Raw genomic sequence first — 14,517 nt, forward strand, 5'->3', positions numbered from 1 at the left:
GCAGGGGCAGCCCCCTGGCGTGAGGCGGCCGTGAGGGGAGGCTGAGCCCCCCCGGCCCCCAGCTCACCCCCGTGAGGGAGGCGGCGGGCTCCTACCTCGCCCCGCTGCCGGCCGCCCCTCCGAGGCCGAGCCCTGCCCTCAGCTTCTCTCAAGAGGGGGACTCCGGCCCTGGCAGCCCCCCGAAGCCTGCAGGCAGCGGCCGGCTCGCTGGGTGTGCGAAGGGTTGCTCGGCCCCCCGCCGTTTACTGGGGAGTGGGAGGAACTACGAGGAGCAAAACGAAATTCAGCTGTGGAGCAGCCTGCCTTCTCCTCTCCATCCTTAAAGTCCGTGTCAGTGTCCCCAGTCTTCCACCTCGGCCACCTGCACCGAGGTTTTACCCGGGCTGGTTGCCCCAGGAGGGCACAGCAAAACCAGAGGCTGCAATTAGCTCCGGTGCCACTTGCTGGACCATAATTGATTGTGTGAGCCATGGTCCTCCACCTCTAAGAAAGAAAATGTGGTTTTTCAGTCAGCTCTCTCCAGCTTCAGGTGTTCCCTGGGGAAAAATGCCATGCTGTTGAGGATCCAGCCTGCTCCTTAACTTTTTGGCCTAGCCACGAGTGTTCCTTCTGCTCCTGTTAAAGGGAACAGGGTCTTACAGAAAAGCAACACCCATGCTGGCTCACCCCAAAGGGCCATCTCACATGTTTTTATGCCTCTGTGTCCAATACCAGGATAATTAAAAGGAAGAACATTAAGTTTAGGCATGTGTTTACTGATACTCCCACTCCTTAATGATTTGCAGCTCAGTGAATTCCTCCGTCAAAGGAGGTATTTGTGCAAAACCAAAGGTGGCTGTTTGACTCTGGGATAAATACAAAATCACTTTTTTATCTGCACTGTTCTAAGGTCATATAAGCCCCGAGAGTTACAGTCTGTTCCCTTATCAGTCCCTTCACAACCAAAGTCACAGAATATGTGGCATGATCTCTTTACCTGATTAATCAAAAATGAAACCTAGGTACAAGATCTAGTATTTGGAGGCCTGATAAGCATATTGGGTGTTACCTTTGCATTAGCAATTCCATATATATATTTGTATCCAAAATATGTGGCTACAAACCACCTCAATTATCAGAGTGGACTTTGCAGCACTCCTTTGAAGGATTCTTTTTTTTTTTTTTCTTTGCTGTGTTCTGTTTTGCTGCTATTGCAGCACTTACACTTTATTTCTATAATTTTGCTCAGTTACATGAGATTGTTGTTGGCAAAGGTCAATGTTAGTGCTTGCATGGAGAAGCTGTAAGCTGGAGTGACATTTATTTATTTTTTTCTTAAGAACTGACGCTTTCTGGAAAGTGATTCAGCTGTAAACCTCTCTAGCAAAGTGTTGGATGGCCTTCAGGAACACAGGGCTTTATAAATAATTGTGTCACTTTGAATTTATTGGATGTATCTAGAATTGCCATGGAACAATCTAAATCTGCCAAGCATGTGCCACAGTTGCGAGGAAAGGCAGAGGTCCACTAGATGGCACAAACACACCACTTAGAAGCAGGCCAGGGTGGGGAAGTCTACCTCCCATTCTATATGTTTTATTTATGGAAAGCAAATGGGTATAGATAGAAACTGCACACGCAGCTGTAGTCCAGTAACCCACACATCTGTTTTCAAACAAAAGAATCAGATGTCAACTTAATTAAAGGCTCAATGAAAATCTTCCCAAACAGCAGTACCTGCTCCTGCAGATCTTGGCTTACAAACAGCAGAATAATCACCTTGAATGCAACTCATTTCTGTCTGCATTCAGGAAAACACAGCTGTCCCTACTCAGCAGTATTGAAACCGGGTAGAAAAAAAACACTGGCATTCTCACTTTTTCCCCACAGTCCCCTACTTCCCATCATGCTAACACCATCACCTTGAAATGACAAAGGACGCACCACTGACAAACCTGTGGTGGAGCAGCTCTGCTCAGATTATGCTGAGCTAGCCCTACGCATGGGTGGGGTAGGCAAATATAACATGATAAATACCAAAACCCACCATCTGCCTCAGATCAAATGTAGATAAGTCTAATATTGAGAGAAAGCAATTATTTTTAATATTTTTTTCACCTGGACCAGGTTGTCCAGGACTGCATCCTGTCAGATTTTGACTATCTTCATGGCTGGGGGAACTCCACAACCTCTCCAGTCAGCCTGCTTCACCCTTTGCACACCCTCACAGGAGAAGAAGAAAAAAAACAAACCAGCAACAAAAACGAACAAAAAAAACCACACAACCAACAAAAACCCACCTTGTTCTTACATTTACATGGTATTTCTTGTATTTCAATTTGTGCCCCTTGTCTTTTGCCCTTTCCATGGATACCACTTAGAAGAGCCTGTCTTGATCTTTTTACTCCCCTTGCATAAGGTAGTTAGACAGAATCACAGAATCGTTAAGATTGGAGAAGACCTCTAAAATCACCTTGTCCAGCCATCCCCCTACCACCAATAAAGGTCCCTCATGAACCTTCTCTTCTCCAGGCTGAACACCGCCAGCTTGCTCCGCCTCTCCTCAGGTGAGAGATACCCCAACACCTTCACCATCCTACTGATCCTTTGCTGGAATCACCAGGCACATCCATGTCCTTGTTGCACTGAGAGCCTTACAGAAGACATTGCACTGCAGGAGTTAGCGACCTTGGCCACGTCAAAGCTCCATTGGGTCCTGCTCTCAAGGCTTGAGCCGCAGAGTCCAGGCCTGGGCCCAGCCCTCCGGCTGCAGCCTCACCAGCGCCGAGCAGGCCCACCACCACGACCCCTCCATTTTCTTCCTTGCCACAACGGCACAGTTCTGGCTTGTGATGGGCTTTACTCCAAGGTCAAGGGCCTCCAGGCTGTGCTGGTAGCTGTGGTTATTCACCCCCCAGGTGCAGGACTAGAGAACTGGTTTCTTGCAGTAAACAGAATTAAAAGAAGTGTAAAAATTCTGCCCCAGAGAACAGCTTTAAAAAAAAAGGCCTGGGGTCATATGGCTTCATGTGAAAAATGGCATTTGAATAGTTCAGCCTTCCCACACATGCACCAATTTTTTGTATGATGTATTTTACATCAGATCAAAGCCCTAATCTTAACCCTTTTTATAATTAGCATCACATGGGAATCACAATGTTTCTCAGATTCAGGATGAAATTGCACTTTCCAAATGAACCCTAGAATTGCTTATTTAAATTAATTTAAATTCAATTTTAGGGACACAGTGGAGGATGCAAAAAATTAATTCTAAGAAACTCTCAAAAGACATACAAGTTTAATTGAGCGATTTGGGTTTTGATAAATTGGTAAATACCATCCTTTTATTCTCTCCTGATTCCTCTCCTTCTGACAGTACAGTTCTCCTGTTTCGTAGAAAAAACACACCCAACAATTAGTGCCTCTTCTTTATTATTTTTGTAATATTTTGCCTCCATTCCCAAGTGCAGATAACAACAGAAGACAGACAAATATTTGGACTTTTCCCACGTTTTAACGTCTGCCCCACTCTGCTTTCAACTCACCCCCTACCTAGATAAGGATTGAAGCAGCACAGAAACTTCTTTGAACAGTGTCCATCATTCTAATATTCTTGACTTACATTACACTTGTTTCATACATGACAGTCCACTGATTTAGGTCTCCTACAAATTTTGGCTTGTTTTCTACTTTCCCCAATAAAATATTTGATTTTAATGCAAACTTATATAATTCTTACGTTCCTTTTATTCTAGCTGCTAACAAAAATGTATAGAAAATAATACTAACAAGGAAAACGATAGCTGTACTAGTCTGAATATCAGTATTGTTTCAGTTTTAGAAAGCTGCTCTGGCTTTAGTCGCTGAGATGATACTAGTTTTATTACAACAGCTGTGCTTGATGATCCACTAATTTTTCACAGTTGACATTCATGTAAGACGTATTATTAATGTAAGTGTTATGGTTTTAATAGTAAAGGCAAAATATACTTTTTTGGAAAGAAGAAATATTTTCAATACAACTTCTTTAATTTAGATCCCAACTGAAAAGATTTTATATACAAAATACGATGTTTAGAAGTCACTATTGAAAACATCAAGAGCAGAAAATGAGTTTGTTTCTCATTCTTACTGAATTGCTTCACCCTGTATAATTAAATATGAATTACTGTCAAGAAACTACTGACTTAATTACAAACAGTAATAAACAATACCTAAGAGACAGCGATCTCCCCATTTGTGTAACTGGCAAATGAGAGACCTCAAATGAGATACACCCATTTTTAAACAGACAAGTCCTTCCAACGTCTCAGAAGCCTAATGAGATACAAGTATTTTCAGATTCTTCTGAATGTGTGTTCTAAGTTGTTTTTAATTAATAAAATTTAATACATACATAGACACTAAATAACAAAACTAGCAAAATACAGTATATGAAAAAATAAAATATATCTATATAGCTTACAAGCAACATTATCTCCAAATATGAGACAGTATTTCCAGTTAACAGAACATTCTTTGTAATTTACAACTGTAACAATCTTAGTGCGATGTAGACAAATTCTAAACGCAAAATAGAATTATTTCATGTCATTTAATATGCTGTTTACACCTTAGGGATTCATGCTATATTAGCTGGTAATCACAGGGTGTTTTTTTATTCAACATTAGAGAAGCATAACACTACCCGTTGGTCAATGGAAGGATGCAAAACAGTAAATTCTCCCACTTCTAGTCCTCTGCATGATACCTCTGAATACACATCATATCAACCTGAATGGCATGTAATTATTAGAAAACATACATTCTGGAGTAGAACAATGATACAATTATTTGCACAGATGGACTTTAAGAGGTTATCATTAGATTCTGATTGCTAATTGCATCTTACTTCACAGTTTAAATTTGCAATGTTCCTCTGCTAAATACACCGAGTATTTTAAAGACTAGTTCTTACTGTTTCTACCTAATGTGCATCATAATATAAAGACCTGTTACCTCTCTAACAGCTTGAGCTGAGCTGTGTGAAGGATTCCAGACTTTATGCTCTTTCAAAAAGAAAATTTGAGAAATATCTCCCAATGATTCAGAAATCTGAATATAAAATACTTCTGAAATAGTTTTATAATATTTAATGTATTTCAATACATCTTTCAAAATATCAGTTTTCATTTTTTTTAATATTGGAATATTTAAAAATGCAACTTTACACAAGCGTTAAAGAAAAGGAGATGAGTAGTTACATGACAAAAACAATAAAGAATAACTGATATTTTTTATTGAGAAAAATGTTCAGTTAGCAAAATACATTCACAAAATATATAGACATTCTTCACAATATTTAAAAGCATTAAGAAAACACTTGTTAAAAATCCAAACACACAGAATATCATCAGTACAAAAGATATACTGGCTCAGCATTTTTAAAACAATCATGTATGTTATTCTCCTATCTTAGCTCACAGTAAGATGAACAAACTTCCATAACCATATGAGATAAGCAAATAGAAATAAAATAGCAAAAGAAAACAAGAGATTGTCTGTCATATCATATACTTGTTTCTTTCATACAATTATATTATGGTTACCAAATAAACACAAAACCTAGCCAGCCTTGATACAAACCCCATCAAAACAGCCCACAAAAATCTAGTCATCCCTGAGAGCTGGGAGTGTAGAATTTTGCAGAGTTGATTACTTCATAGGTTTTTAGAAATTTCAAAAGTAATCACTGATTTGAAAACAGAGGTAGAATGCAAGTCATCCTTCATAATTTTCAAAAAACAAGTCCTTATAACACAGTAATGTTTTGATTGCTCAAGTTCTGGTTACTCCTTGAAGCTCACATTTCTGGTGGAGAAAAGAAATTTCAAAATAATGCTATTATATTTTACTAATGAAAATTAGGATAAAAAGTAATAATTACAGTTAGCCTCATACAGTTAGCCTCTTCTGTTATTCATAAATACCAACCATTAGCATATTGTCTAAAACTCTACATTCAGGTCACTGACTCGTTGCTCAAGTGCTTAACAAAGTAAATGTGAGCTGAGGAGGAAGGGAATTTCTTGAAAAGATTAAATTAGATCAGAGAAATAAGACAGTTATGGAACAATGTAATTAGACTACACTTTACTGTGGTAAGCTCCCAGGAAGGAATAACTAAGTAGACTGAAAGATGATGATAGAAATACAAAGATTTTTCTAAGGCAATATTCCACCAATACATTTATAAGGCAAGACAGTTAAAAGTTAGTCTGCATATCAATTCAGTTGATCAGATACTTTCTTCAAAAATGCGTACTTCATGAAATTGGGACATTTTCTGATAGGATATGGTACAGAGCTGTCATTGGTAAAACCAACTACACAAATAGTAGGATAAAGTAGTTCACTATATAGTATTCTTCAAGTACAGCATCTGGACTATTTTTATTGCACACTATGAAGCAAGAAAGATTAAGGACAACAATCTACTAATTATACTCATTCCGAGAAACATGTTATTTACCATTATCTTAAGAATGAAAAAAAAAATGATCCAGAAATTTCTGGGCAAAATCTTGATTTGCAACGTAACAAGGTTTGCCTAATGGCTCACCAATAGAGCAAAAAAAGTCACAAGTACTCTTTCCTCCTCCTTATTAATACAGGAAATAGGTCTTTATATTAACAAAAGCAAGCCTAAGAACAGGCCATATGTATTTACCCACATAAATAGTTTAAACTGTTATCAGTTTGGAATTCTGTCTTTTGGATTGAGCAGTTAGATTCATAAGCTGTTACTGCTAAATATGCTCTTTCCCAAACAACCACTGCTTCTCTCTCCCTAACCTTCCACTCTTCACTGCAAAGTATTACACAGTATGGCAGAGACAGGATATAAAGTCAACTAATCAGGCCTGTAACATGTAACAGACATCACCTAAACCAATGACCTCTAAAAGAATAAAACCGTCAGTGAAAATGAATGAGGCTGATTATGACTTTTTAAATTTTTTTTATGTACTCTGGTGACCATAATCTTAGACATTCATAGCCTCCGAGCACTAACAATGAAAAATACAGTGATAATTTTTACGCACTTTTGGAGACTGTTTCATCTAATGTGTTGGGGACTTTCTCCCTATGTGCTATCTTTCCGTCATTGTTGTACTTGACAGAATCTCATGATGTTTCTCTTAATATGAATCATTCATTGTTTGGGGATAACTATTAACAGCAATAAATTGGCAATACATATTTGGATGTAATTAATGACAATAATAAGAAGGCAATATATTTGGGAGCTGTCAGATGATGCAAGACCATTAACAAAAACAGGAATGGGAATACATTACGGCATATGGTCTTTGGAGAGCACTTTGCATCTATTGTTTCCAATCAATATTTTATAGTAGGAGAGTCAACAAAAGAAGAATAAGTACCACCTAAGGTGTTGAAGAACTTTGTAAAATTAAAAAAGTATTAGTTAGAAACAGTTTAAATCTAATTCTTATATGGAAACAGTCTGAAAAAAAAATAACCAAATCACTTACTTTTCAACTGCCACTTCTTCAACTGTCCTTACAGCTGCACGTTCTGGAGATTGAGAGGGAGACCTTAAAGTAGAACTGAGAGGAGGTGAAGCACGTAATGATGATGTAGAGAGACCGTGTCGACGCATTTCTTGAATTGCGCGCTCCCTACCAAAAGATACTAATTTCAGTTACAAAACACTTTGGTACTGCAGGATGTTAGAGCAAAAAAAATATTTTTTTACATATTTTTATTTGGTGATTTTCACAATAGTTTGCAGAGAGCTTTGTTTTCTTGTAAAGAAATTTTTTTTGTTGTTTTTTAGGTGAATGGATTTTTTTTTTTAATGCAATGCTAAATTCACAAAATTTACGAGGGAATTCAGAAACAGCATAAGTTTTTTTTTTTTTTTAATTAAGCAATTTTCAGGTTGAGAATATTAGGTTTTACATGAAAGTAGGAACACAATTTTCCATAAAAGTGCCCCCATATTGAAAAAAACAGTTTTAAAATGAGAGAGAGGAACTACCTCAATATGAAAAAAAACCAGCCTCTTACCGTTCAAATCGTTCGGTTGTTAGTTGTCTTTTTAAAACATCATAGTCAGTCTGCAGCTGTGCAACTTTACTTCGAAGTAAGGAAACCTCTCTATTATGACTGCTTCTACAAAAAATCATGAGAAGCAACAAAGTTTGCTTTGTACACTGACAGGTGGGAGCTTAGAGGAATTAGAACTAGTCAACAAAACAAAAACAGATTCTCAACATGTTGTTTCACACAAACCAAATCAAAGAGAGAATTCAGAAGCAGCAAGAGCCAAATGAATCCAACAGCATGTTGCTGGAAGGAACCTAAGGTGAGAAAGCTGTGAGAAGCTGGCAAGTCTCTCAATACATCCTTACTACAATACATCATGTTCTTTTTCGGACAAAGGTAAGCAGAGATATGCTTTATAAAAACAGACAAAATAATTACATGATTATTTTATTGATTTATTATCTTCTGTTGCAATGTGAAGCTGGTTATGTGTACAGTTAAAAAGAAGAACGAAATAGTAAATATTGTCTTGCCTGTGGACAAGAAACAGATGTGGTTTCAGTAGAAAGTATATTAAGCAGGCTCAAAGTACCTGTCTAGAAACGAAAACAGTTGAATAACATCTAAATAAAACCAGTATTAATGCAAACTCAGACCAGCAAAGCCCAGTTCCTGAAGGCCTGTCAAGTACACCCTTGTGTTTGGGGCGAGCTGTTTCAACCACAAGAATCAGAAAGAAAAGCAGCCTTGAAAAATCTTGAGTGACATAATTAAATATGTTACTCAGCAAATCATCAGCTTGGACAACTCAATGCTTGGTTGCAAAACGCACTGAATTGCATTAGAGAGTAAGCAAAAAAGTTGTTACTTGGGTGTAAAATAAGTCATCTAAACCAGAATCTAAACAGCTACATTATTCCATAGAATCTTCAAAGTCAGTATGAAGTTGAGTGCTCAAAAGTCAGTTCCGGAGAAGGAAAGATGAACTAGTTTATTGCTTAAGCACTGAACTTGAATCCTGAAAGAAACAAGTTCCATTCCTAGCTCAGTCACAGACTTTGTGTCTGAGCACCTGCTGTTCTCTGACTGCAGGGAGATGTGAAATAATCCAGAGATTTGATCCCACCAAAATGCAAAATAGTCACTATTCTTCCAGAACATCTTCCCTCTTCCTACTAGATCTTATTCTATTAACAATGCAAGTATTGACATTTGCAATGAACAGGAAAGGAATCCCACAATTTGGGTGGAAGAAATCTTGTGAAAAAATTACCATTAAGTCACTTAAATACAGTTTTAATGTTTGTACAGAGCAAGCTAAATTTATGTTAAACAAAAAACTCATTCTTTCCTTTTCTTGTAATTTTAGTGTTTTATTTCACTCAGGACATTCCATTAGTTTATGTTCTTTGTATGTAATTAAAGTTCTTTTAATAATAATAATAAAAAAAAAAATCCCACACGCTTCGAGTACCCGCATTTGATATAAAAAAAATCCTCTCTACTCTTAACTTTATTCCTCCAAAAAGATCCATCTTTTCTCTGTAAAAAAAATGAGGCAGAATCTAGGCACATGCACAGCATGAGAAGTTGCAGCTATTGTACTGAGAACATTTGTATAGGTGCACATTTGTATAGGTGCTAGTTTCAGCTCCATTTATATTTAAAAGCAACAATACATCACAGAATCACTGAATAGTTGATGTTGGAAGAAGCCTCTGGAGGTCCTCTCGTCCAACACCCCTGCTCAAGCAGGGCCACCTACAGCAGGTTGTCCAGGACCACGTCCACATCAGTTTTGAGCATCTCCAAGGAGGGGACTCCACAACCCCTCTGGACAACCTGTGCCAATGTTTGCTCACTGGAAGTCAAAAAGTGCTTCCTGATGTTCAGAGGGAACCTCCTGTGTTCCAGTTTGTGCTCACTGCCCCTTGTCTTGTCACTGGGCACGACGGAACAGTCTGGCTCCATCTTCTTCACACCTTCCCTTCAGGTATTTACATACACCAATATGATTTCCCTGAGTGTTCTCTTCTCCAAGATAAACAGTCCCAATTCTTTCAGCCTTTTCTCATTTGAGAGATGCACCAGTCCCTTAATTATCTTCGTGGCCCTTCGTTGGACTCTCCAGTAGCTCCATGTCCCTCTTGTACTGGGGAACCTAGAACTGGACACAGCACTCCAGGTGTGGCCTCACCAGTGCTGAGTAGAGGGGAAGGATCACCTCCCTTGATCTCGAAGGAAAGGATTTTAGTGATTGCACTGAAAAGATGGAAGAGTTATATCAGACAAGTAAACTTCAGGAAAGGTGTAGCCTCCTGTACCTGACTCTGACGTGAGAAAATCTGATGTGAGGAGTCACGAGCAGCAGAGAAAGTAAAGCAAACATTCTGAAGTCAACACTGGGCACAGTGAAAGAAATTCAGTGCTTATTCTCAAGACTGAAAAAAAACTAAACAGGGTGCACCTTTCCTTTTAGAGTAGGTCTCCTTTGGAACTCCTGTTTGAGTTCACTGCTAAACCGATGTCCACCACAGTGGTGATTAATCAAAGTGATATGAAAGATGCAAAGAGAAATTTTCAGTAAACAATGTCACAATAGGCCAAAAGGCTTTGCTGCAAAAATCCCCTCAGCCCACCAAACTAAACATCAAGAATTTGACTATGTGAGTAAGTGTTGCCACAAAGAAAAAGTTTCATTGTAACCCATATAACACATGGGTTATAACACTTAGGACTTACAGTTTGCCTTCTGCAAGTGTTAGCTTGTCTTTCAGTAGCTGAATTTCTGAATCTTTCTCGTGGGATGTTAAATGGTTCTGAAATTCTTTATCTCTACTGGTAGCCAGCAATGTTTCGAGATTCTGAATTGTAAGTCTCTCACTGGATAACTGCTTTTTCAGCAACTCTGCTTCTGATTTCATATCTTCTAATTCACCTAGAACCTAGGGCACAAATTTTATTATTTATTTATACGCTGTGTTTACAAACAACACAATTCGCTTTCCTGACAAGTTGTAAAAACCAAACGGATTGAAAGTTTCTTAAAAGTAGAAAGAAAACTGAGCTCAAAAAAAACACATTAAAACCTAAAATTATTTAAAGCTATACTTAATTAAGAAATATTCAAATATCTGTCAAAGTTCTACCAGGAACTGGAGTGCTGGAAATGTTTGGGTAAATACCTGGAACACTAACTGGCTTTAATGGTGTAGGCTTTTGCACAGGTACAAAAAAATCATATATACTGTGCTTCATTCTATTTGACTAGGTCAGCTCAATTAGCTTCTCAACTTTTGCCAAAATTGTAGAAATGTTTGTTTTCCTCATCAACTTTATTTATTATAAAGAAATCCTGTGGGGATTAGACCTCCTGTTCTCAAGGTCTTGAATAACCAGTAGCGGAAAGCTCCATCAAATCACTAAGTAAAGACATGACTTCATTAATAACCACTTCAAAAGAAAAAAGTTCAGGTATTATGAGCATTTAGAAGTGTTTAAACTATTTCAAGTGTTTAAACTATTTCAAAATATTTAACACTTTTCAGCTGTATCTAAAATTTCAATTTAATTGAGAAAATCCATTAGGGAAAAGCCTTTAATATATAAATAAGTGCAGCATTCACCTTGTATAAAAGAAAATATGTAAATCAGAATAAATTACAATACAGTACATAAAACCAAATGACTATAATTTGCCTTTGCAGTTAACAAAAACTATTGCTGCCACATTTTTTAATGGTAATGAATGAAACTCTTTCCGTACATAAAAACAGATATAGATCTGGATAGAGCAAAATTTGTAAGACAATTCACACACATATAAATGCAAAACTACTGATGTAAATTAATTTACTTTGCTCTCCAAAGTAATTTATTCTTTTTTTCAAAAACCATTAAAAGCAGAAGATGTTTTATTATAACAAAGTAAATTTGCCTTTGCTGCTTACCCGTTCATAATCCATGCTTTTGGAAGCAAGCTGTCGAGATAAAAGTTCTTTGCTAGCCTCAAGTTTAACACAGAGTTCTCTCACAGAAGCCAGGTCAGCCAACACAGAAGACTTATCCTGATTTTCACGTTTAATGTCCTCTTCCAATTTGGACATATTTTTTGTAATGGAGGAGATCTGAGATTCGTATGCTTGTGCCGCCATAATATGCTAAACAAAGACAAATATGGATATCTCTTCAGTATTGAATGTTAACAGTGCTCTTGTAACGGATTTTTTTTCCTTTATCCTTCAAAATTAACTTTCCCTATAAAATTACCGTCAGATTACATTATTTTCTTCTTCTCTTTCTAAATCACAGCCAAGAAGACCTGATAAATTATCTCTGCATTTTTTAATTCACCATCTTAAAGGGCTATACAGGTATTATACAAAAGTGGAAGGAGGCTGTACTGCAGCATCAGAAAAGAATTAAAGTTTTAAACCCACAAAATACGATCTATTTCTTTAGTTAGCTTACATTATTAAGTCTCTTACTCTTCTTTTGGTTAATTAAAAGCATGAGACAGAATATGGTTAGTCCAGAACTATTATACTCCAAATTTTCCTTTTAATGCTATTGGTCCAGCTTTCTGTACTATGTAATCCTAAATCTGGATTTGGATACTACTACTACCACCACCAAATTTCTGCCTTTACTCCAACACCAATGCTTCAAATACTTCATTCAAAGCTTCAAAAGAAATTTAAGAACTAAACTTAGACAATACCCATAAAGCTATATGCAAATATTTTGAAGCAGCTAAATAAAAGTTTCTTATAGAGACAGCTTAATAACCATGATCACCCAACAGAAGAGTTCTTAAAATACGTGCATATTCTGATTTTGGGATATTGGGCAAAGGAGGTTAGAGAAGGAAAACACAAGTAATCAGAATCAGTTACTGTTTCAAAAACTGTCCATATTTGAAACAGTCATGAATAGGAATTAACTTCTGTTCAAGCATTAAAAAAAAAATAAAGTATGTTGACTTTATTACAAACCACTTGAACATATCTCATTTTCCCTGACAGAACTACATTGTGCAAGTTATTACCTCCTGGATTTCTTTTTCCAGAAGTTCTACTCTCTCACGAAGATGTCTCCGATCTGTATCCACACAAAGGAGTTCAAGTCGTATTGAGCTGCTTTCCCCTTCAGCTTGGTGAGCCTTGATTTCCCAGTCTTCAGCTTGTGTATGGACCATTCGGAACTTCTCTAACAAATCTTGGTTTTCTTTTTCCTAGATGAAACAGTAAAACACTGCAATGACTAGCATAACTTGACATTTTTTAACGCCTACTACTTATATTTTTTTAGAAGTAGGAACTTTCTCCATTTTCTTAATCTTATAGTCTTGTCAGTTACTAAATTGCATCATCTCTTTTGCAAGTCCAAATAAAAAGTGCAAATAAATACAGTGGTGGCACTGAGTTTTACTAAATAGGAATATTTACATTTAGCGGTTGCTAATAAGTTTCAAGGCTCCAAAGAGAGGGGTTCTTTTGGACCTCTGAGTTGTCAGTGGTCACATTAAGGTGTTGTACTGATCCTTAGTGCTCTATCCAAGAAATTCCAGCAGTAGTCTATTTTTAGCCGTTTTACTTACTGCACTCTTACTAATATTTACATTACAGCAGTGTCTGAAAGACTGATAACCCATTTGGGCACACACGCTGAGCAATCTATCATAAAAGTACAAAACTGCAGACTTTAGTGCTTGCAAGGTATGCAGTAATAGAAAAAATCCTGCTTGTGAATTTTAGCTTTGCCAACTACAAATGCATATTATAAGGCAGTGCATAATTTCTCTTCTTTATTTAGCTCCATTCCTTTCTTCCCCTGTTCATTCAGTGCACAGCAGGATGAGCATACTGCTAATATGAATCAGATTTATCTAGTGAGGAAGGCTACTGCTTGTGAAATTCCTTCCTGCAGTACAGAATGAGGGGCATTAGGAAGCAGAAACTCATGATTAAACAGCTGAAGACTGTGCAGAAAAGTAAATCCTTGTCTCCACAGAAAACATTCATATGTAATATTAGACAAATCCCTGAAACCAAACTTTCATAATTCGCCACTAGCTTCTTCGTACCTGACTTGAATGACTGGACTCCCATCTAGCCACATTTGTAGCTGAAATGCTTTGGACATATGACAAATAATTATAATCACTCTTAACAACTAAGCTCCATGTGTTTTAAACTGAAAGTTCAAGGCTAACATTTACTACCTGCCTTTGTTTTTCCCTATGCTTTAGATTCCACTTGTATAAAGTGTTTGAATTTGCAAAGATTCAGCTAGCACATGAAAGCTAAAGTCAGATAAAAACTCATTCTTTCCTAACCAAAGTCACATAATAAATTTACTAGTTCATGTTGTCTTGAAATAATAGTTTAAAATAAATAGAATCTATAAGATTTAGTTCACATATTTAACACTTTTGAATCCAAGCATCAGGATGAAATACATTTATCAAGAGCACTGTTTTGT

The 14,517-nt window shown here is 37.1% G+C and overlaps 2 protein-coding genes across 12 annotated transcripts in view; both read right to left on the minus strand.

The window, feature by feature from the left end:
- The window catches only part of CRACD (capping protein inhibiting regulator of actin dynamics), a 125,177-nt gene extending 124,927 nt beyond the window's left edge, over positions 1-250 (minus strand). For 4 of the 5 annotated variants that reach the window (XM_040555231.1, XM_040555236.1, XM_040555235.1 and 1 more), the window contains exon 1: positions 96-249. The gene's annotated coding sequence lies outside the window, so the exon portion shown is untranslated. Of the gene's footprint in view, positions 1-95 lie in introns of all 5 variants that reach the window. The other variant, XM_040555234.1, reaches the window with a different exon arrangement.
- Positions 251-5,238: 4,988 nt separating this feature from the next.
- The window catches only part of CEP135 (centrosomal protein 135), a 31,831-nt gene continuing 22,552 nt past the window's right edge, over positions 5,239-14,517 (minus strand). For 6 of the 7 annotated variants that reach the window (XM_040556059.1, XM_040556063.1, XM_040556064.1 and 3 more), the window contains 6 exons: positions 13,082-13,267; positions 11,985-12,194; positions 10,777-10,979; positions 8,056-8,160; positions 7,518-7,664; positions 5,239-5,829 (listed from right to left, as the gene is read on the minus strand). In XM_040556059.1, the coding sequence (XP_040411993.1) occupies positions 5,808-5,829; positions 7,518-7,664; positions 8,056-8,160; positions 10,777-10,979; positions 11,985-12,194; positions 13,082-13,267 (873 nt within the window). In that variant the 3' untranslated portion in view covers positions 5,239-5,807. Of the gene's footprint in view, positions 5,830-7,517; positions 7,665-8,055; positions 8,161-8,186; positions 10,297-10,776; positions 10,980-11,984; positions 12,195-13,081; positions 13,268-14,517 lie in introns of those variants that run through there. The other variant, XM_040556062.1, reaches the window with a different exon arrangement.

The sequence above is a fragment of the Cygnus olor genome, chromosome 4, assembly GCF_009769625.2.
Source record: "Cygnus olor isolate bCygOlo1 chromosome 4, bCygOlo1.pri.v2, whole genome shotgun sequence".
In the NCBI taxonomy this organism is placed as follows: domain Eukaryota; kingdom Metazoa; phylum Chordata; class Aves; order Anseriformes; family Anatidae; genus Cygnus; species Cygnus olor.